This window comes from Lipotes vexillifer, unplaced genomic scaffold (genome assembly GCF_000442215.2).
Source record: "Lipotes vexillifer unplaced genomic scaffold, Lipotes_vexillifer_v1.1 scaffold512, whole genome shotgun sequence".
Lineage (NCBI taxonomy): Eukaryota > Metazoa > Chordata > Mammalia > Artiodactyla > Lipotidae > Lipotes > Lipotes vexillifer.
This window is the reverse complement of record NW_006787695.1, coordinates 797,329-821,679: the sequence shown is the minus strand read 5'-3', so window position 1 is coordinate 821,679 and position 24,351 is coordinate 797,329. Positions and strand designations below refer to the sequence as shown.

At 49.9% G+C, this 24,351-nt stretch overlaps 1 protein-coding gene across 1 annotated transcript in view; it reads right to left on the bottom strand.

Moving 5' to 3' along the window:
- Window positions 1–8,452: 8,452 nt before the first annotated feature.
- MXRA5 (matrix remodeling associated 5) overlaps window positions 8,453–24,351 on the bottom strand; it is a 27,605-nt gene continuing 11,706 nt past the window's right edge. Inside the window, exons 6-8 of the mRNA XM_007460484.1 lie at window positions 18,359–23,344; window positions 14,096–14,996; window positions 8,453–10,361 (exon numbers count right to left, since the gene is read on the bottom strand). Coding sequence (XP_007460546.1) covers window positions 8,453–10,361; window positions 14,096–14,996; window positions 18,359–23,344 — 7,796 coding nt within the window. The remainder of the gene's footprint in view (window positions 10,362–14,095; window positions 14,997–18,358; window positions 23,345–24,351) is intronic.

Sequence of the window (24,351 nt, the reverse complement as noted above, 5' to 3'; positions counted from 1 at the left end):
ATGTATCATTGAATTGTTTTGACATATTTCATAGATGCTATACAACACAAAATAGTAAAAAGAGACTGCACGAACCTTCATGGTACACATGAATTCTCTTAGATGTGCTTGTTTGTGCTTTTTTATCATTGTTTTTCAATGCACGTTGCCAGACATTAATGGAAAATAGCCTTGTTTTTTCCTTCCAAAAGCAGCCCGTCCACATTTTTTTTTTTAATAACAAAAAGCTGAATTAGGTTTTTCACTAACAATGCATCATTACTCCCAATCTTTCTAGGACTTTGTAAGAATTAAAATATACTTTACTCAGTTCTGTCTCTTAAATGATAAAGGGGTCCTCAGAGTCCAGATGTCTTCACTGCAACATTGTACAAAATTTTAACGTATGCCACGTTTAATAATACAAGTGAAATGTTGAGCTGGACTTCAGACAGTCTTTCTCTGCCGCTCGCAGACAGCAAGAATTGGGGCTGGCCACGGAATCCCAAGAACTAGAATAAAGACATAATAGTGAAAGTTCCGTTGCTAAAGTCACAATGTATATGAAAGATTTTGAAAATTGCCACTCTTGTGCCAATTTGAGTTCCACTATCAGTCCATCAAGATGATAATAACAATAATACTAATGACTTTTTAAAAAAACAATTTCCATGGCACGCCCTTGAGAAATCTTATTTAAACATCACAGCGTTTTTATGGCTTAATGTGTCACGTGGGACAATGCTATAGGTAAGATAAATAAATGGCTTAATGTTTCATGTGGGATGATGGTACGGCTGAGATAAACCTCAGGCTTGCAGACGCATAACACAATAAGCACGGTTTTCCACTTTCAAGAGCAAGGATGGTCCTCAAGAGCCCTGGTGGCCATAAGAGGAAAAAGGTGATGGAGACCAGAGCCCAACAGAACCCACAGGGCAGCCCATGCCAGGTGTTTGTGCCCATGGTGATTCAGGAACTCAGGTCCTTCTGATCTTGTGGCTCCTCCATTCCCTGGTCCCTTGTAACCCCTTTACTCAGTTGGGGGATGGGAAAAGAGCCAGAAGGGCATCTCTGCATCTTCACCTTCTCAGCCTGGAAGGGACACACGTCATTGGTGAGAATTAGTCACGTGACCCCACCTCCAAGCAAGGGATCCTGGGAAACATAGACTCTGCCTGGGATGCTGTACTCCCACCAACATTCTGCCATATGGCAGCTGGTGTCTGAGGCTTGGGGGATGGGTAACCAAGCACCTCTGCCTCAGGGAACGTGCACTGCTCTTAACATTTTAGCAGTGAAGGAATTGAGATAACTAGGAGCCAGATTTAGATCCAGGCTACAATGTGGTAGGCTTGCTTCTGAAAAATATGTCTTCTGGGCACTAAAATGTGAGTGGCATACCAAAAAAATAGGACCAAGATTTTTAAAATTCATTTTTTTGGGGTTGAAAATGTCCCCTAAGTTATGTGTTCCCTCCTCTGTGTGACTTTTTGGGTTATATCCAATTCTACAGTTGGAATCCCATCCATGTGTCACTACAGACACTCCAAAGACAAAGAGAAAAGACATTTAAAATAAGAAATAACTTTTAAGATGATGTTAGGACATGTGAAAGGACCTGGATACTATGAAGGATTGTGACATTCTCTTCTGTGGATGGAAGAGTTTTTGTAAACAGATGAGAAGCTGTAACAAGTGGACAAGCGGATCCTGTATGATATTTTTATGGTGTGTGGACCAGGCCCAGGCGGGCACTGGTGAGCAGAGTGTGAGATTTATGTGAATATTTTGTGTAGAAAACAATTCGGCTGGTAATTTAAAATTGATTGTATAGCATGCTTAAATGTGAGTCCTTGAATCCCAATACATATTCACATATAATATTAATTTGTATACACTGTATACATTTATATATTATATACTATACCCGTCTATCTATATCTATTTATCTGTCACCTATCTATCAATGTATCTATCTGTGTCTGTATGTATGTATCTGTGTAACTATCTCTATGTATCTATCGTCTATTATCTATCTATCTATCCATGTAACTATCAACTATCTATTTATCGTCTCTCTCTCTCTCTCTCTCTCTCTCTCTATTCTGATTTCCTGTTTGTGTCCTCACTACTTTGCCCTCTATCTCAACTTTCTTCTGACAGTTCAGCCACGGGAAACTTTTTACATAATCTAAAAGTGTCCTAGCGAGTTTTCTAAAACAAAACATATCTTTCTGATGATTTATGCTACCCTACTTGGGGGGGGGCATAACTGTTGGATTTTTAAAAATATGACTTTAGACCTTTGTTCCACCATCCATATGTTACCTCAGTGGTTTTCCCAGTAATCCTATAAAGTGAGTGGTATCAGTGCCATCGGACACATACAGAAGTGGAAATTCATGTAGACACCAAGGTTCCCACAGCTGTTAAGGGGCAGAACCTAAATTCCAGCCCACTTCTCAGCTACTCAAGCCTTCGTCGGTTCTGCCATAAACTTCTAATCAGCCTCATGGTTGAGCAGAGCCCAGCACAGTACACAGGTTGGTTCTGATTCTGATTCTGGTTCTGCAACATGGCTTTGGATGGACAAGTCACAGTCAATGTCGCATGGTGTAGGATTGAACCATATCATCTCTATGAAACCTTCCCCAGAACAACTCTTCCAAGAGCAGTGGTGAAGCTTCAGTGGAATACAGTGTGTGAAAGTGTTTTGGAAACCATAGCTATGTATTTTAAACCCTGCAGAAAAATAGCAAGAATCATGGAAATAGCAATGCATACTAAGAACAGGCAATGGATCAGGCTGTGTTCTAAGCACCTTATTCCCTACCTTCACAATGACCCTATGAGGTGGGTGTGCAGTAATTCCTCTTTCTCAGAAGTCTGGAAACAGAAGCATAGAGTGCTTCAGCAACACGCACCAAGCTTCTGATTTCTGGATGGAGAGGAGTCCTACAGTATGGTGGAAATTAGCACATTAGAATGTCCCCTGGAGCATTAAACCATGAAGAAATGCAGTGGAGCCCGGTACAGATTTGCCAAACCATTGGCAGGACCCCAGCACTAAAACCTCCACATCTTCATCTCAGCCTCGATGAACATGTTATTGCTGGGGCTTCTCTCTCAAAGATTCTGGTCTAGTTAGTGGGTTGAACAGTGGACTCCCAAAAAATATGTCCACATCCTAATACCTGGAAACTATGAATAAGATTTTACTTAGGGGCTTCCCTGGTGGCGCAGTGGTTGAGAGTCCACCTGCCGATGCAGGGGACACGGGTTCGTGCCCCGGTCCGGGAGCCATGGCCGCTGAGCCTGCGCGTCCGGAGCCTGTGCTCCGCAGCAGGAGAGGCCACAACAGTGAGAGGCCCACGTACCGAAAAAAAAATAAAATAAAATAAAACAAACAAACAAAAAAGATTTTACTTAGGAAAAGGATTTTTGCAGATGTAATTAACTTAAGGATCTTGAGATGAGGTCCTCCTGGATGAGGGTGACCCTACATCCAATGACAGGGTCCTTCTAAGAGACAGAAGAGGGGAGACACAGACACAGAGGAGAAGCCCTGTGAAGACAGAGGCAGAGACGGGAGGGATGCGGCCACAAGCCCAGGGATGTCCGGAGCCCCCAGAAGCTGGAAGAGGAGGGAAGGACCCTCCCCTGGAGCCTCCGGAGGGAGTATGGACCTGGGACACCTTGACCTCAGACGTCTGGTCTCCAGGATGGGGGAGGATGAATTTCAATTGTTTTGAGCCACCTGGTTTGTGGTCATTTGTTCCAGGAGCTGCAGGAAATGCACATACCAGGGCGTGAGAAATTTTTAATCTCCTTGGGTGATTATACCTGGAAGCCAAGGAGGACCACTAGCTTGCCCTGTCATAACAAGATTAACGTACAGTAGAGTCTCTTAGGAAGGAGGCTGAATAGCCAGACGCTCAGGAAGGAGCTAAAAGGACCTTTGGGCTCCCCCCACTCCCCGACATACCCCCCATAACCTCAGGTCCTCTTGGGATCCAGGAACTCACCACGCTGCCCATCCTTAGTCTGGTCTTACACGATTAAAAGTGCAGAAAAATCTCCTGCAGGGCTCGGCATCTTGCAGTGTGAATTCAGTAGCAGGTCACCCCTCCCCAGGACTAAAGTCCTGTCCAGATTCTTCAGAATGAGAGCCGCATCTGCAAGTACACACCAAATCTTAAAGAGTGGGTCTAAAAGCCTGGTTTGGGTTTTGTTTTTCAGTGAGGACCTGGGAACAGTCGAAGATTGACAGTTGACTGCTAACCGAGGATTTGTGCTTGTGCACACAGATTTACAAGCACATATACCAGATGTGAGAAGTTGGTCATTTGGGAGGACAAAACCCCCCTATCTTTTAGTTAGTATATTATTTACAAATCACAACAGAACCGTATGTGATTGCAATGAATGATCTCAAACCACATACACCCCATTCCGAGCAAACTATTTTAAAAGACTCTTAGCATGGCTAAATCTCAAAGTACTTGAGTACCTCTCATTGTGACTGTCTCTACTAGAAAATTTTTAAGATTTGTGTTTGTTTCCCACGGATGCTATAACCAATTATATCAAACGGGTTGTCTTAAAACAAAAGGGATTCATCCTCTCTCAGTCCTGGAGACCAAAAGTCTAAGATCAAGGTGTCATCAGGGCCACGCTCCCTCCAGAGGCTCCAGGGGAGGGTCCTTCCCGCCCCTTCCAGCTTCTGGGGTCTCCGGGCGTCCCTGGGCTTGTGGCCTCATCCCTCCCGTCTCTGCCTCTGTCTTCACAGGGCTTCTCCTGTGTGTCTGTGTCTCTCCTCTTCTGTGTCTTAGAAGGACCCTGTCACTGGATGTAGGGCCACCCTCATCCAGGAGGACCTCCTTTCAGACGCTTCACTTCATCACGTCTGCAAAGACCCTATTTCCATATAAGGTCTCATTCTGACATTCCAGGTAGACATGGATTTTTGGAGAACATTATTCAACCAACTACAATATCATAGCATTTTCAACCGAAAAGGAAACACTTATTTAAACTCTAGTCCAAATATGCCTATTACTTTTTATCTGTTGCTTGACCCGAGGTCACCTTGCTGGAGGCTGGAACTTTCTTCAAAATGTTTTTGCTGCAGGGGGAGCAGTCCTCCCCTCCTATGCATGTTAACCTGCCCAGACATCCCTCTTTCTCAGCCCAGTAAAAATGGCTTCTCCATCAGATAACTATCCCTTAGACTTCCATATGACGTGGCCTTTGAGTCCCCTGGGACAGGAACACCCCCTAGAACCACCATTAATGCTTCTGAGTGTCTCAGCCTTGTAGAAACCTGACTTGTAGTCTTATGTATTTTGAGAATAGACCACCATATACCTCTTCATGTCGTGCTACCTTGCCTACATCAGGACAAGGCAAGTCCTTAAGAATGTATGTTGAAGGAAATCCCTGGCAGTCCAGTGGTTAGGACTTCGTGCTTCCACCGCAGGGGGAACAGGTTCCATCCCTGGTCGGGGAACTAAGATCTCGCCAGCCACACAGCACGGCCAAAAAAAAAAAAAAAGAATGTATGTTGAGTTCACCCACACAAGTTTACCACCAGTTCTTAACCTTACGTGAACCCAGAATGATGGGACAGTGAGATGCTTTACCATTTTTTTCCTAGGTGATGTGTATGTAGCAGCCTATGCCTTGGTTGCTGTACCATCCCGGGTCTCATTTTCTGAGGCAGTCAGTCCAAATGAGTCTGTTTCTAAAATCCCTTGCTGCATTTATTTCTCTAGCACAGTGGTTTCCAACCAGGAGTGATTCTGCAACTCAGAGGGCATGTGGCAACATCTGTCCAGCTGGAGGACGAGGGTGGAATGTGATATTGGCACATAGTGGGTGGGAGCCGGGGATGCTGTTCACAGCCCACAGTGAAAGACGGTCCCCACCATGGAGGATGACTCAGTCCCAGAGAGAAAGAGTGATGAGACTGCCTTAGCATGAGAGACTCAATCTGTTGGTCTCTCTCTGTGTCTCTCTCTACGCACCTATCCATCCATCCATTTGTCATCTATCTTCCCTATCTATATATCATCATCTATCTAATCTATCATCACCACCACCATCATCTAGCTATTATCTACTATCTACTGATGTATCTATCAGTCACCTATCTACCTATCATCAGTCTATGTATCATGTATGTCATGTATCTATCTACAGTCTATCTTCATCATCATCTAGCTAACTAGCTGTTATCTACCTACTATATATTTACGTATCTATCCATCCATCCACATATATATCTATTTATCTCTATCATCTATCTCATGTATCTATCATCTATTGTCTACCTATCATATCTATCACCTATATTTATGTACGTATCTATCAATCATCTATCCATCCATCCACACACCTATTTATCTATCTCATCTATCATTCATCTGCCTTATCTATCATATCATCTACCTATTTTCTTCCTATCTATCATCTATCTATCTATCAAATTGTATCTAGATGTACGGTGGTGGTTCTCAACTAAGGGTGATGAGAGGACATTGAAAATATCCAGAGCCATTCTTTGACTGTCAGCCCTGGAGGGGAGGATGGTAGTGGCATCTCGTGGATACAGCCTACAGATGCCACTAAAAACGCTACGGTGCACAGGACAGCCCTCACCCCAGAAAATGATCCAGCCCCAAATGTCTGTAGTGCTAGTGTTGAGAAACCCTGCCCTGGATGAAGGGTTTGTCTATGGAGGATGAACTCTTCAAGCAGGATGTGTTTCCTACACATCAGGGTACCCTGGTGCCCATCCTGGTACCTGGCACACCCCAAGGGGCTGTGTAGTCATCCTTAAGCAAATAAATGGATTCATGAGTGAGACAGTGTCCGTGCTTCCCACAGTCTTGAAAAGCCAAGCTCTCTTTCACTTCAATGACCGCCATTCTTTCCAGATTGGCAGCACGGTCAGAAGGCACATCCTTCCCAAATATTTATCTCGCGTTTGCTTTTTTCCTTCCTCTCGGGGGAAGCCAAAGAACGCATATTTGAGGAATACTGCTATATGCACCCAAGATGTCTCTCCCCTAAAGAAAACTGGCTGCAGGATTGCTGTGGCACCTTTTCTTCAGCCTCAAGTTATCCTGCTTCGTACTGGAGCTGGTCCCACCTTACCTTCCCGTCAGAGACTCTGCTGGAGCCGCCACCTTGGACTTAGCTTCCTTGCTGGTGAAATACAGAGAAGAGAATAATTCCAGTGTGGTGGATAAAAGCAGTTTTTCAACCAACCTGATCTAAGCGCAAACTCACTTGAAGTGGCTTTTGCCCTTGAAAATATCAACTGCCATGACTGCCTGGTTCCTTGGAAAATATTATTTTATTATCCAATGTACATTATTTTGACCTTAAAAATACAGTAGAGCAGTCATGGAAATAACAGATCGATTTTTTGTGGACACAAATTGACAGGAGGAAAGGTACTTCTGGGCTCCTCTGGAAGGCTCTGGGCTTTATTCTGTGCGGTCACAACTTAGCTTTGTCCTCCCACTCCTGTCGTCTCCCCGGTCCCGCACAGCTCTCCCCGGGTAAATTTTATTATCAACAAGGAAATCCAACATCTCAGCATCCCCTACCGGAGGGTCGCTGGGAAAGGTAATATAGCAGTGGTTTATGAATTTGAAGGACGTCGGGAAGGAAACTGGTTTTAATTTTGCATCTCCGTGCCTGCTCTAATGTATACAAGCCTTGTAAAGACCAATAATTTATTATTTTTAATGAGATAGAAAGTATGTCTTTCTCTTCCTACTCTCATCGTCTGATTAGAAAGAAAAAAATATATATATAACACTATATAAAAAGTGAGCTCCAGGGAGAAAGCGTCCTTTCCTATAAAATGGGAGCTGTACTGTAGGACACTTGTACGTGAGACACAAACAAACAATCCCTCTGGTTCTCAGCCCTTGTCGGGCAGACTGGGGTTCTGAAGTGACAGAAGAAATAACGGAAATACAGATACTCATTCTAGAACGTTCTATCATGTTAAAACGGCAGCGGGTTAACTAGGTAATGCATCTTCCGCGGCGGTAACAAGGCACTGTGAATCTCCACAGCGTCTTTGCAGTGAATGCTCCTTAGATATCCTACAGACGCCCGTTCAAGCATCAGGATGGTGCCAGCAACACAGAATTTGTAATTTGTGCCCAAGTCCTGTGAAATGGAAGGCAAGAGCATATGGCATCCTGTAAACATGAAAGGAGGTCCCCCGGAGAGGCCGACACCTGCTTCCCGTGTCTGCACTGCTTCCTTTCGTCAACGAGCACAGGTCAAGGTCGACATGAGCCTCAAACCCAAGCCAGAGGGGGCCACCGTGCCCCGGGACAAATCCTTTTAGAGCTCTGACCCTCCGGCCCCAGCTGTGAACCCAAAGGAGGCTTTGTTCTAACTTCCGAAGCAGCGGCCGTGGAGTCCAGGGTGTCCTCCCGGGGTTTCAGTAGACGTGGACGTAGGTTGTTTTGGAGTCACGGCCCAGGAGGTTTTTGGCGGTGCACTTGTAAAAGCCCGCGTCCCTCTGCGTGGCCTGCTGGATGACTAACGACCCCTGTGGGTGAAGAAACCTGTTCCCATAGAGACGGGGCTGCGTCCCCGCGGTCAGATGCGATTTGTCCGGCAGCTCCCAGCTTATCTCGGCTTTGGGAATGCCCATGGCCAAGCAGTTCATCTTCACGGTGCTCCCGGGCCGGGTGTAGATGACAGGTGTGGGTTCACTGGTGATCCGGGGAGGATAGGCAATCACGATCACCGGGACGTTCACGACGGAGGGTCCGTACTCCGTGTCCGCCTTGCACACGTAGGTGCCCCTGTCGAAGACGGACGCGTTGCGCACGGTGAGGGTACCGTTTTCCCAAAGGGTGAAGCGTCCTCGGACCTGGGGACCCTCCAACACCATGCCGTTGGGCAGCGTCCAGGAGGAGCGGGTCTGCCGGGCCCCTGGAAGGATGCAGGGCAGCTGCAGGGTCTCCCCGTTGATGATGCTGACCAGGTTGTGGTACTGGTTGCCCGTTTCGGGTTTCAGCCCCACCTTCAGAGACACCAGCCTCTCCGTGTAGCCCGCCGAGTTCCTGGCCACGCAGCGGTACGCCCCGGCGTCCACGGAGGAAAGGCCGCTGATGTGTAGCATCCCGTCGCCCTTGTGGTAGAACCTCTGCAGCTGGTGGCCACTCTGCAGCTCCGTCCCGTTGGGAAGGACCCACAGCAGGGTGGGCGTCGGGGTCCCAGCTGCTGAGCAGTTGAGACTGATGGTGTGGCCAGCCATGGCGGTGATCTTCTCGCTGACCGGGTCGTGGAAGATGGGCTTCTCCACGGGCTCCAAGACCGTAAGCTGCACAATGAGTCTGGCTTCCCCACCTTCATTACGCCCAATGCACGCCAGCTGGACAGAGTCGCTCTTCCTCAGACTCTTGATGTCCAGGGTACCATTGCGATGGATGGTGATGCGGTTGCCATAGTAAGGGGCCGGCAGGACCACGCCCTCGGGAAAGGCCCACAGCACTCTTGGCGTGGGGATGCCTTCCGCCTTGCAGTCGATGAGTTTGCGACTCCCTCCTGGGGCAATCTCCCGCACCGTGGTGATGGCATTGGGGTGCCCGTTGATCTTGGGCGACTGGACGTTGACGTGAATCCAGACCGTCTTCCTGTCCTCCCCGGCGCTGTTTCTGACCACGCAGGTGTAGTTGCCGCTGTCCGAGCGCTGGGCTTTCTGGATGACGAGAGTGCCGTCCTGATATATCTGGTACTTGTCAGAGGAGGTGGGGATCTGCCTGCTGGTTGGAGAAAGCCAGGTCACCCTGGGCGTGGGTTCCCCTTTGGCCTCACAAGCCACGGCGACCACGTCCCCGTAGGGGACCTGGACCACGGAGTACGTCTTATTCCGGATGACGGCGGGCTCGGTCAGCACTTTGACGCGCACCCTCATCTCATCCTTGCCGACCTGATTTTCGGCAAAGCAGGTGTAGTCACCTTCCTCTCGCAGCCCGACCTCGTTGAAGTAGAGGGTTCCGTTGTTGAAAACGACGTAGCGCTTGGTCCGTCCGCCGCTGTCGTCGGACTGCATGAAAGAGTTGACCAGGCTGCCGTCCGGGAGGCCCCAGGAGATCTCGGGGCTGGGGAGCCCGGTGGCCATGCAGTCCACTTTGAGGTCGCCCCCGTAAAAGACCCTGTGGTCATTCTTCTCCTTGTGCTGGATCTTGGCTGCTTTCATGACCACGTTTACCTTGAGCACGACGAAGTCATCGCCAACCTTATTCCGGGCGACGCACAGGTAATCCCCCGCATCTTTGTCCGTGACGGATTTCACCACCAGGGTCCCGTTGGCGAACGCCTTGATCCTGGTATCAAAGCTGACCGAGAGAAAGAAAACAGAATAAGACGTCAGTCTCCCGAACGCTGTCTCTCCCGGCTTGAGGTCACCGGAACGAAACGAAAACCTGGGGTTCTCAGAACTCTCGGCGCACAGGGCTGCCGCTCAAAAACGTTAGATGGATTTTGCAGCCCGGAGGGGACGGCCATGCGAACGCAGAAGTGATTTATTTACCACGGCTAAGAACTCCCCGGTGGAGCCTGACCTTTGGCTGGCCTGGCCTCTGATTCGAAGATGTGAAACGCAGTCTAAGACATCAGCCCGGTTTGTGTAGGCGTGTGTGGATCAAATATCTGCCTGGTTGTCAGTGTGGAGCTTGTTGTAATGATAAAAGCAGATAAAATTCTAGCGTCCTGGACAGAATGAATACGCATTAACCTTAGGAAGAGGTGACATTTTTTCCTCAAAGTTTTATAGACGATTTCTACTCTTGACAATTTTTATGACGTTGTGTCCCATTATGCGGCAAACACGCCGCAAAGCAGCTACAGTATATGGATCACGTAGCTGTGGTTATACCCAGAGTTTCGATGCTACGACTGGATTCTTCAGAACTTGGTGCTACTGGTGTAAAACCTTCACCCCTAGAATCTGTAACGAAAGCTTCGTGACCCTCACCAGCTCGTACCCTCCTGCTGACGTTCCATTTCTCCACGTGGTAGACCTAAACTCACACGCTGCTGAGTTAATATTCGAGAAAGATTTTTCAGTTTAAAAAGCCAACACGGAAAGAAAGACAGAAATATCTTCACTAGGCGTGTGACATTTTTATAAATAGATATCGGTACGTCCTCCAGCAACGCAGAACTAATGTCTTGAATAACGGGGTGAAGAGATTTGGGAGGTTCCTACTTTAAACGTGTCCAGCTTGAAAATCTCAATTACTTATAAATTATAATTCTGGCATCTGCAGGGAGAGCTCGACTATTATCCCTGAATATTTCCGGCACACTGTGTCATTCTAATAGCATGTCTGGAACTGTGTCACTGATTTAAGAAAAAAAGAAGCGTCTGCCTATGATGGAATTCAACCTGATTATTGTTCATCAAAGCACCTACTAACAAGGACCACGTAACGTGCTTTGCTGGCCATGAGTGAGAGTCAGGTCAACCTGAATTAGTAGGTCATTCGATAGGCATGGAGCAGACAGAGGTATTTTAATGAGTCTTGGAGTTAGAATCCAAAAACGTATATAGTAGCACACGTCTGTAAACATTTAGAAACTCCTATAGCAGCAAATCCTAACCTTGGTCATTATCTGAATCAGCAGAGCGACTCTGAAAAAGATGCATGGCTACACATTACAGGAGACTTAGCTTCGAGACAGGAAAGTCCAGTATCTCTGTTTTAAAAGAGTCCCAGTGTGCAGGCGGGGCAAACAGCCCGTTCTTGTAAAAAAACTCACATGGGCTGTTTAATTACACTTTTCGAAGAATGTAATTAGCCAGAATCTAGGAATAATGAAGCTGCGGAGACTGTGGCTTATGATTTATAGCGAGATACCAGTAGAATGGCCCCAATTCACACTGGAACTACATTCTTTCCCTTCAGTGTTCAGTCAGCACTGCCTCAGCCTCGCCAATGTCAATGGAAAACAATCCTCTGCATGGCAGGACACTGGCTCAGCTGGAAGATACTGTGGGGAAAATTGGGTATGTGGTATTCTGGATCGACTGTGCAGGGTTCACTAGGCACCACCCAGCCATCTGAAGTTAAAATACGGGCTGTGAGAAGGCGACTTGGCCCTTCTCCTGCGTTGGAAGGAGGCTGGGCAGACCAGACATAGCTGCGCAGAGCCTTAGATGCTGCTTTGGATCACATCCCAGGGAGGAACCCGCGCTGAGGTGGGTCCCTGTCTGAGCTGCCAGGCTGTGCGGGCTGAAGACACACCATAAGCCAGGGGGTTTCCAACATGGCGCCACTGATGTGTCTTTGCTTCCTGTTGCCAATCACTGTCTCTTTCCTCTGCATCTTGAAACACTTATTAAAGAGACAATGGCTTTTTGGGATCTACCTCAGGGTTTCTCAGCCTCAGCACTACTGATACCAGGGGCTGGATGACTCTCTGTGGTGAGGCGTCCTGTGCATGGTGGGGTTTCGAGCAGCCTCCCGGGTCTCCACTAATTAAAGAGTAGCAACCCTTCCCCACGAGTTGTGACAACTAAAAATATGTCCAGACATTGAGGAGTGCCCCCTGGTAGACAGAACTGTCTAGTTGAGAATCACTTCCATAGAGAGACAGGTGATAGACAGAGGGTTAGAGATAGATAAAGATCACAGAATAAATGACAGATGATATACAGATACAGAGAATACATGATAGAGACAAATGGAAAGATACTACAGAGATAAATAATACATATCAGATAGGTGATGACAGATAGATAAAAATAAATGATAGATAGACAGACACAGATGATAGAGAGAGAGAGGTAAGATGGATGGATAGGTAGGTAGATAGAGCTAGAAACAGATGAAGAGAGATGATAAGATAGATAAATGACAGATGATATATATAGATACATAGAATAGATGACAGGCAGATGGAAAGATACTAGATAAACGATAGATATCACATAGGTGATGTTAGATATATAAAAATAGATGATTGGTAAATAGGTAAAGGGTTTGAGCCAGATATAGAAAGGTGAGGGATGACAGATAGATACACAGAATAGAGGATAGATAGGCAGATGGAAAGATACTAGATAGATAAACAACAGATATCAGATAGGTGATGATAGATAAAAAATAAATGATAGATAGATAAATAGATAGATAGATAGTTGTCCTTGCTAAGACAGTATTTCTCAGCGTCAGCACTACTGACATTTGGGGCTAGACGACTCTCTGACGTGGGGCTGTGCTGTGCACCGTGGGGTGTTCAGCAGCATCTCTGGTCTGTACACACCACGTGCCAGTAGCATCCCCTCCTTGTTCCCCAAGTCTCATCAACCAAAAATGTCTCCAAACATGGCTCAATGTCCCCGGGGGACAAAATCCCGCTTGGTTGAGACCCACTGCTCTAGATTCATACATCTGCGAACTGAAGACGGGACAAGGCAAGGTGATTTTTTTCCTAGCCAAGATGAACTCTTAGAATTGCAGATGTGCTGCCTTTGTGCCGCCATATGCCTTTAATTTTTTTGTTTTACCCCCTTTCCTTCTATTGCTAACACATTTTAAGATACGATCTGAAGCTCCTATGTGTTTTGTTGAGATTAGAATGAGAAGACAAGAAACTGTTTTATCTAATTATTTAAATACAGTTAAAACTACGAGCATGAAAACAAAAGCTACTGCTTTATCTTTCTTTGGAGGCGGGGAGTAGAGAAGCAGGGCTAAGGGCTAGGTGTCTGCTCTGCATCTCAACTGATAAAGACAAGATTGGGACTTCCCTGGCGGTCCAGTGGTCAACACGCTGCTGCGCTCCCAGTGCCGGGGGCAAGGGTTCGAACCCCGGGCGGGGAACGAAGATCCCACGTGCCGCCCGGGCGGGGCGGGGAAACAAAGAAAAAAGACAAGATTTCATCGTGTGAGAAAGAAATGCCCCCCCACCCGGCCCACACAGGAAGCAACATCTGTGCGTCAGCACTGCCGACAAGGAGTCGTTCCTTTTTCTGCCCGACCCCATGAGGAGGTTTCCCCAGCACCCAGAGGGGAGACAGGCTCAGGAGCCCCGGGACTGCTGGCGGCGCAGGAGCGCCACGTACCTGAAGAGCGCGTCTATCATCCTCTTGGACGGCAGTCTCCAGAGGATGCGCGGCCAGGGGTCTCCGGAGGCGCTGCAGTCCAGCTGGAGGGTCCCGCCGTAGCGGACGTCGGTCCTCTGCGGGGAGGTGCCCGTGATGCGCGCGTTGGCGGCGGCGCGCTGCACGGTGAGCTGCACGGTCCTGCGCGCCGAGCCCACCGGGTTGGCGGCCACGCACTCGTAGCGTCCGCTGTCCTTGGGCGCCAGGTTGCGGATGTAGAGGGTCCCGTTGGGGAAGACGAAGAGGTTGTCGTGGATGAACTGCGAAGGGCGGATCTGCGTCCCGTCCCAGAGCGCCCAGCGCACGCTGGGCAGGGGCGCGGCCTTGGCGGTGCAGTGGATGTGAATGCTGAGGCCAGGGGGCAGCGAGATGTTCTCCAGCTTCTCCTGGTGGATGACGGGCGGGAGGGCCGCCACGTGCAGGCGGATGGCGAGGCTGTCCGCGCCGGCTGCGTTGCTGGCCACGCACTTGTACACGCCTCTGTCTGAGAAGGACGCCTCCTTGATGGACAGGGTCCGGTTTTCGTGCAGTGTGATCCTGCCCTCGACGGGGGAGACGGTCTGCCACACCCTCCTGTCGGGGAAGATCCAGGAGATCTGGGGAGCTGGGGTCCCCTTAGCCAGACACTCCATGGCGATGGTGTCGCCCAGGTAGACGGTGACATCCTTGTAGTGGGCGGCTAGGATCTGAGGCTGCTGCACCGTGACTGACAGCAGGACCACCATCCTGTCTGCTCCGTGCAGGTTTGTGGCCGTGCACAGGTACTGGCCGCGGTCCTGCACCTGTACGTTTCGGATGACGAACGTGCCATTCTTCAGGACTTCAAACCGCTGTACTCTGGTGTTGGGGGTCATGAGAGCCCCTGGAAACCAAAAACAGGCACCATCAGGTTCAGTGCAAACACGGTCTTGCCAGAGGGACGAAACAAGGATTATGAGTTAATCTGATTCTCCTCTTTATGTCCAGACAGTGAAAGCAAAAAAAGACCCACCACCCAGTTCCTCTGATATTCGTCTTGACTGTTACACTAATCCCCAAACCAGGGCATATGCCACCTTCAGGCCAAGGCAGCAGGTATGGTTTTCACAGAGGGTTCTGGAAGCCGCCATGAACCCCAGGGTCTCCCAGGGTGGCCCCTTCATTTACTTTAAGTACTGGAGAGGCAGCCCCACTTTGCTCAGCCTCTGCCTCGCTGCGTGGCGGCTGTCCTCCTGAGGTCCCCAGGTCGGCTGCAGGGATGCCCCAGGTTCGCAGTCACTGCCCGCCTCTGTCCGGCCAGGGTCCTGAGAGCGACATTGGGGCTGGTCGTTCTGTGCCCCGTCTGGTTGAGCTGCACTCTGACGCAGGCTTCCTGACGGTGCCTGACAGCCCCCCCCCGCTGCAGCCGGAGGGCACACACCCGTCCTTCCTTCTCCCCACTGCCTGCACTCCCTGTATTTTATAGCCCATCTGTCAGGACTCTGCCACAGTCAGGGTCTGTAATAATCAAGAGTTTCTGATGCTTTGATATGTTGGGGTCTTCCTGACCTTCCAGGGACGGCCAGTTCCTAGAGACAGCAGAGGACCCACCTTCCAAATGCAAACTGAACCATCCAGAGCCTACCCCCCACTCCCTGCTCTGAGAGGCTCCCATACTCTGGGCCACCATCCACCTGCCCTCATCCCCCCAGGACAGGTACCAGACAGCTAGGGCAGCCCGTGCACCCAGGACCTGCTGGAATTATTCACACCAGGCCGTCCTAACCCCGCTCAGCCTGCCTCACCTGTTCCTTCCTGCGAAAATCACAGTAAAGGCTCTCGTCTGATTTCCCCCCTCCCTCTGCCTCCTGACCGACCCTGGCGCCTTCCCGTGTAACCCTGCATGGTGTGCCGTGCCCCTTCCTCTTGGCAACCGTGAGTGACCAAGCGTCTTTTCAGTGGCAGTCATCTCCTGACCTGTTAGCCTCGCCATACCTGAATAATAACAAATCCTATACTGAAGGACTGGGAAGCCCCAGAAAACGCTGAGTTTCAATCCTCCCACCCTATCCCACGCTGCTTGGTTCCTGGGTCCATGCGCCCGTCAGTGGGCTATTCATTTTAGTTTTGACAAACTCCTCTGCTTCTTTTCCTAATAATTTTCTCCAAGCTGGGCGTCCTGCCTTTGCATGGAACCCTGGAACCCTGGACGCTGTCCCCAGCCCTGGTGCTGAGGATTCATGTCCTCGACCTCCTAAGTTACCTGAAACTTCCCACGACAAGCCTTTCCGCCGTGCGTGGGGTATTGCAGGTGAGTCTTCCCAGCCCACCTGGTCATAGGGAAACAGGTGTTGGCCGACGACAGCATAACCTCCCTGCCTTTGAGGTGATGCAGGTCCTTCTGGTCTGGGTCCAAGCCCTCCTGAATGACAGGTGACTGTGGGCGTGGAAGGCCTCCTGCTGCCCCTCAACCACTGCCCCATTGAGGGATTTTATGATGCAGAGACCCCAAAGCGCTTGTCTATTTCACTGGGTTTCAGGTGGGAGGGAAGGCCCACTAAAACCTCCTGCAGATCACGATGGGCAGGTAGAATGTGGCCTCCTATCAGCACTCGATGAGATGATTTGGTTTACTGGGTAGCAAAGGTTCAATAAAATGAGAGACATCGTGCAGCTCCAGGACCACAGAAAACAACGCTGGCTGGATGGGAGACCATCTGGTTTGGGCATGAAATCAGGAAGAACTTTCTAAAAACTGGAGCAAAGCTAACAAAGGAGAAGCCAGCAGTAGAAACAGACTCCTGGTCAGGTAGGAAGGTGCATGAATGTCCAGGGAGGGGGCGCGGTCCAGGGATGCTCCAAAATGGCACAAGGTACGGTAGACCCTAAGGATGAATGCAAATGGCATCTCCCAGGGGAGGAATACGCCTTCCTTCGAAGGCACAATCCTTCTAGAATGAAAACCCCGTGGTGTTCCCCATTTGCTATTTCAAGCAAGTTCCTTCATTACGAAAGCGTTTGCTGTCAAATGCTGAGCTGATCAAAGACATTGGTAATTTCCCTATGCTCAGTGCTCTCTGCTCACCACTGGGGCACATCCAACATGTGTGAGCTAAGCAGAGAATGTACAGCTCTCTCTAGGGATATCAGCACTTGTCATTTCCTGGATTATCTAAGTGGCAACCGAAAAAAACCCAACCCTCTGAACAGGATGCGAGCCTGAAGGACTCAGCCATGTTGAGAGAGAAGGGAAGAGAAAGGGAAAAGGGAGGTCCGTTCGTGGAGGTTGTAGGCCCTCTGCTATTACTTTCTTCAGTCACCTAGAATCTCTTTCGCCATCGGGAAAGCCGATGGTCATTTTATGAAGCAGGGTGGACTCTGGGCATCCCAGCCTGCCCAGTAGAGACCACTGTACAGAGCCTTGTTACGGACTGAACTGTGGTCCCACCACAATTCATACGTTAACGCCCTGACCCCCAGGACCTCAGAATGTGGCTGTATTTGGAGTTGGGGGTCTTTAAAGAGGGGATGAAGGTAAAATGAGGTCATTAGGGTGGGTCCTGATCCCATAGGACTGGTGTCCCTGTAAGAAGACGGGGTCAGGACACAGACGCACACAGAGGGACGACCCCGTGAGGACGCAGGGAGGAGACGGCCGTCTACACGCCCAGGAGAGAGGCCTCGGGAGGGACCAGGCCTGCTGACACCTGGATCTTGGATTTCAACCTCCCCAGACTGAAAGGAAATAAATGTGCTGTTCCAGCCGCACCACCTGTTCCGGTGCTTGGCGACGGCAGCCCAAGCGGACTCACACGATCGTATCTCTAGGTTCAAGTAAAAGCAATGCCTGATGAGCTCACACCAAGCTGCACTGACCTTTCAAGCCAGTGCAAAGGACAAGAGGGGTTTGCACAATTCCCCACGCGCCCCTCTGCACCCCGACATGGCTCGTGGATGACTTCTGTACCGGACCTCACTGGGAAGAGGCAAGAGTGGAAGAGCCCTGAGCCTCGGTTAGGAACGCCCTATCCACAAAGAAGCTCGTACGTGTTTCCATGACTCCATTAAAACCTGACACCCATTTTAATTCCTCACTTCCCGTGCCCGTAAAGGAATACACCTGTCGGTAGATTCTCAGATGTCCTTTGCCATCCCACCTGCCTGTCCCTCTGCCCGGAATCTCTGGTTCTACCTGCACTCACAGACTCCAGTAAGCCCCTCCCCTACACAAGCCCTGGTTAAAATGCAGGCGTTTAAACACCCTACCTGTGGACGGCTTTGTCCAAGTCACGAAAGGCTTGGGTTTCCCCATAGCCTCACACGGGAACATGACATCTGTCTCGGCAGTGACGGACACGGTCTGGGGGGATTTGGTGATAATTTGGGGCTTTTCCCCGAGTGTCCAGAACTTGGATGCAGGCGGTCCTCCGGAAGAGAATAGCTTTGAGCTGCTCTGATGGAAGCTTCTGGAAGGCTGGGCAGAAGATGTTATGAAAGGGATGGAGCTCCGGGTGGAGTAGACCAGAGGGATGTTTCTTAAGTTTGTTGAGGGTGGCGCCATGGTCCGGGGAAGGTGCAGTACAGGAGGTGCTGGGGGACCAAAGTCCACATGGGTGACGCTCTGAGAATGTATCCTATTGTAGGGACCTGGGTTGACTTTTCTCCCTCTCATCCCTGGGGCAGGAGAGGTGGGGATCTGAGGCTTCGGGGTAACTGCCAACTGTGGAAAAGAGAGGGTCCTGTTGAAAAAGAAAGGGAATCTTCCATCGGGATAATAAGGAACTCTCAAATCTGGAAGCTTGCCAGCTGGGTCTCTTGGATCAGGGATGCTGTTGTCTCCAAACAATCTGGAGCTGCCGTTGAATGGGTCAGTTCCCTGGTCAGTCGACTTACTAGGAATGCTAGGTTTGGACCTAGGCAACGGGACCACAGGAGTTGTTGAACTTGGTAACACTGGAGTCATAAAGTGCTTATTCTCTGGCGGACCCCTCGACGGATATGCGGTGATTTCCAGTTTGCTGGTCAGGTGGGGCTGGCGAGTGACAACGTATCTAAAGGAGCTTTCTGCGGCCGTGTGTGGCGGCCTCGTGGTTCCTCTCTGGGGGACCGGTGTGGCAGCAACTCTGGCTGGTTGGTGGAAACCTTGGACCCTCCCAGCCTCGTGGTGAGTATCTGGACCCCTTGGAAGGCTGTTTTTGGTTGTACCATCAAACGCTTCCTTTCGCAACTCCTGCTTTGGAGTGAAGGTAAATTTGTCCTGGTGGGAAGCGGGAGTGGATAATTCGTTTGGCTTCGATAAATGCTGAGCTCCTTCGTTATTCACTGAAGGTGTTCCGGTTGCTGGGGTCCCCCCAGCATAATGGAAGAAAATGTTTTGTTTGGAAGCGTCTGGCGTTGGCAGTGTTTCTGACGTAAGAGGTGTGGGCTTTGCGGTGGTTTCTGCCAGAGACACATGAGTTGTGGGTGGGAATGGGGTTGCTGGCTCCCCCACCAGGGCACGTGGGGAGACTTCATCCTGGTGTCTAATTTCAGAACGGATAGAGGCTGGAGTGGTTTCACGGTGACTCTGACCACTGACGGTGGTTTCCGCCTGACTTGAAGATGCCTCTACTTTTAGGATGGCGAGAGTAGTTGAAGGGACCCCTTCCTCCTGTTGTGAGAGCAGAGAGACTGCGGCAGAAGGTGAAAACTCAGAACCTAGGTCCTCCAACTCTTTTAAAAAGGGTGAGTCTGTAAGAGCTTCTGAAGAGCTGGTAACAGGTGGGTCTGTCTGTAGCCACTCAGGCTGGGCTGCCCTTGGAGGAGTCCGCCTTGCACTTCCTGGAAAGCCAGGAGGAGGTGATGCCTCCTTAAATACTCCCACACTGGAGACCTCGGCCCCAGAAGGTGAGGCCACATGAGTGACTGGCTCGCCAGGGACTAGACCGTCGGTTTTATAGTCCTTGATGTTTGTGACATGGTAATTCTTAATTTCCTTTCCGTCCGATACAGGCTCGTATGTGACTGGAACTGTCTCTTGGGATTTATCATGAGATAAATGTATTTTGGTGGTGGCTGTCCTATAAGCTTCCACTCTGGTTATCTCACGTGGGTCTCCAGTCGTGAGAGAAACGGTGGTGGGTGAAAGTACAACTTCTGGACTGGGGGTAACAGTGTTTTTATATTTATTTTCTGGGGAAGGGCTGGGCTTGGACACAGACGCTATAGAGCTCATGGGAGAGGTGACGTATCGATGTTTCTTTGGCCTCTTCCCATGTTTCCTGCGTGGGGTTCCCTTGGAGACCGGTTCTGCATGCTTTTCCACGTCCATCAGTTTGGGGGTACCAACTGTGCTATCAACCCAAGATGTAGGAACCAGCAAGCTTTCCGCTTGGCTTGGAGTCTTCACTTCAGGCGCCTGAATCAGTGGCGTCAAAAAAGTGGCCGCTGGGGCAAACGTCGTGGGCGCGGTTTGTTTATGCCGGTGCCGGAATCGATGGGGGCGTAATCGCCTCCTCCCGCTGGGTCTCTTTCGGGAAGGATGAGTGGTCAGCGCTGATGGGGAAGCGGCCTTTTGGGTTGGCCTCATCATTGCTACCGTGCTGGTGTCCTTGTCGAGCAGAACGCCAAGTGTGGCTCCCTCGGGATGCTTCCCGGCAGTGATGCTCGTCATGGCTTCCAGGGCTGAGTCCAGCAGGGTGGTAGACTCGATGCCTTTTTGCCTCTTACTCTCAGGACTTCGGGAGCTTTTGGGGTCTCTCTCTAGCAGACCTCTTTCCTGTAGTGTCTGAGAATTCTCCTCTGTGCCCTTGGGAATCAGTGGGTGGCCCTGAGTGCTTACACCACTTTTCACAAGCTCCGGGCTCTCTGTTTGCTCTTGTAGAGCCGTTTGTGCTGGGACTTTGGGGTCCCCTAAACTGGGATCTTCAAATGGCTCAGAGGTCCTGGTGTTAGCAACCCACGAGGCAGGCACTGGAGTAACGCGTACGGAGGTCTGCTCTTTCGTCGTACTTTCACCTGGTTGTGAATTTGTCTCCAGGTCTAGGTAAAGGTATGGCAGGGTCTCAGACTCAGCCAAGGAGATGGCATCCAATGTAGACTCATACTCACTGGACGGAGACCCTGGCATGGATCCAGCGTCTAGTGTAGACCAGCCCTCTGTGGCTATGTTTTTGTTAGTGGGCTCTTCGCGGACCATATCCAGGCTCTGTAGAGTAGAAGGTTCATAAGGCACAGATAGCAGTGTCGTGGCTGTGGCCCAATTCGAGTCAACTGCGGTGGGAGCTGCAGGCTTGGTCTTCTCAGAAAACTCATCATCAATCAATTCTTCCAGGTGTGTGCTTGTCACTTTGGCGTCAGCAAGAATCACCCCATCGTGGCCAGACTGGACCAGAGCCATCCTGATTGAGGAAACAGTGCTAGGAACCTGCTCTTCCTTGCCAAATAAAGACACATCTCCCGAGGATTCTTCCGCACTGGTTGTGGTCTGCACAGGTGATACTGAGCGGGGAGCAACTGCAGGCAAAAGGGGTGTCACTTCTAGACTCCCCCATGGAGGAGTGTTGGTTTTAACGACCTGGGGTACTTCTGTTCCCTTAGGTAGATTTCTCCCACGTACTCTGGCTAAGATATTGGCCCAGTGCTCCGGACTGATCTGTTTGTTTGCCACGTTTATCCTTCGTCTGGACTCAAACACTCTGCGACCTTCTGCGATGTTTGTGTCCGGCTCCTTTTCGGAAGTCTTCCAGTGTTTCAGTTTTCTGCGCCCTTTCTTGGTTTTCTGACCTCCAGCGATGGCATCGTCCTTTGCTCTGATGAACATCTCTTGGTCCTCTGGGTGGAGAACTCTCCTCGTGTGGCCTTCGTCTCCTATGCCGGATCCCCCTTCATCCTCCACGACATCTCCCCTTCCTCTGGAAAGGGTCTTCCCACCTGGGCGTCTGCCTCTTTTCGATGTCCTGGCAGATCCCTTCTTACTCACTGTGATCCCCACCGTAAAATGATCTGCCCCTTGCTGGTTGACAGCCACGCATCTGTAGTAACCACTGTCGCTACCTTGGACCTTTGGGATGGAAAGAGTTCCATCGGCCAACATGTACGTGTGTGACGTGTTAGCCATATTGTTAATTATCCTTCTGTTTGGAAGGATCCAGCTGACCTCGGCTTCAGGTACGGCCAGTGCACTGCAAGGCAGCGTCACCGGCTCCCCTGGGCTCTTCTGAATGGTCACTGTATGTCCATCAGGGGGCTGAGTGACAGGTGGTTGCACAAGGACCCTATAGACCATTCGATCCATTTCATCCCTCACCCGAGCGACGCACTGGTACAAACCAGCGTCTGACTGCTCCGTGGATTTGATCTTCAGCCAGCCGCTGGTGAGGATGGAGAATCTCCCGTCCTTGTCTTCCATTGGTGCTTTCAGGACAGAGCCATCTGGGAGCACCCAGGAGATGGATGGGCTCTCAGAAGCCTTCACGCTGCAGCTCAGCTGGCATGGACTCCCTTCCAAGACGGTCTGGGCTCCCTGCACCACTCTGCTAGGCTCAATCATTACCCAGCTTCTGCTCCGAGACTGCCTCGCGTCTTTGGCGGACACGGTGAGAGCATGTTGAGAGGAATAGGACAGCAGCACTGTTTTGGCCGTACTCTGACGCCGGTTGAGTTGGAGGTCTATGGACGGCTGCGTAACCCACTCTGGCTCTGCCAGGATGTGGGCTCTGACGCCAGTGTAGTAGAGGGTCTCATCGTCGGCGTCTTGCCTGTACTGGTAGCCGAGTCTGGGGTTTTTGCTGAGCGTGAGTTCTCGGTGTAGCTTCACAGGGACCTCGCTGTAATAGGCAATCAGCTTCCAGAGCTTCTCATAGTTTTCTCGAGTCATCGGACACTCAAAATCCAAGGCGACCGTGGCATTTACCTCTATCTCTTGAGGGTCTGTTTGGTTCAAGTGTAGCTGGTACACGTCCATGGGCTTCTTGATGTCACAGACCAAGTTCACTGTGTTCCCGTGTTCGTCGCTCATATTCAGAGAGACGTTCCATACAGGATACTGGAAGCCCTGCAGGGAGGACGGGTTGTCACCATCCCACTCTTGACTCTGATCTTCCTCGCTACTCCGGCTCCTGTTCTGTCTCAGAGGGGACTCGATAGAAGGCTTCTCACAAGTGACGTCCTTCAGCTTCTGAATCTCTTGTTTGTGCAGCTTCCTGGGACTGAAGCACATGGAGCACAGCTGACCCCCTTCATAGGCTTTGTCCTTCTTACACTTCAGAATCCCTGAAACATGCAATCAAACAAACACGCTGTAAGTCAATGACGCAAAGAATGGCCAGAGGTTAAAGCCTTTGTCTGCACCTTTATCACCTGGATGCACTTGCACAACGACTTAAGACCTCACCCGCCTTGCCTCTGTGACGTCACCTCTGACTTTAAGTCAGTTTAGCACAGTGCATGGTACCTCACCGGGGTTTTGGAACTTCTGGACGGTGAGTAATGAGTACTTTTTTAAAAGGTATTTTTAAGTGAAAAAAGAATGTCTATTCATACGTATTATACAAGTAACCTTTTATGAGGGCCCAGGAGAATCTACGTTAAGTCACCGCAACCCATGAATATATTTCCAGGTTACAGGATCAACAGTTGGCCTGAATCGTATCATGTCTACCTTTTATAATTATGTTTTCTCTCGCTAGAATTATTCATTTCAGGCAGTGTTTACTTTTTGGATTCACATTCTACTCTTGGCTTCCCGGACATTAAATCCTCCAGAATTTTCTCCTTCTCTGGCCAACTAACTCATTATGGATGATGTGTTCCTTGAGTCGGTCTCGGCCCTTTCCTTTCTTGTGCTGAGGTCGTAGATGGCCTCGCCCACGTGCATGGTTTCAGTTACCGTTCACTCGCCAGTGATAGCCCAGACTCATTCTTATGAGTCCCACACCCAATGCCCTACTTGACACGTCTATTAAGGGGCACGAAGGTTCCTCAAACTGACACCTATAGAACCAAATTATGTTTTCTCCCTGCTAGACGTCTCGTGGCTTTTCTGTATTCGTAACTGGGGAGACTAGAAAACTAGGATGCTTTTTGACAGTCTTCTTGGCATGTGTCCACTTCTCTCCATCCGCGCTGGGAATAAAACAGCCAAACTGCCATCACCCGGAGTATTACAAACCTTCCAACCAATGTCACTGTGTCTACTTTTGGTTCTCTGAATGCAGTTTTCTATTCGAGTTTCAAAGTAAAAATCTCGAGATGCAAATAGGATGGTTTCACATACCCCC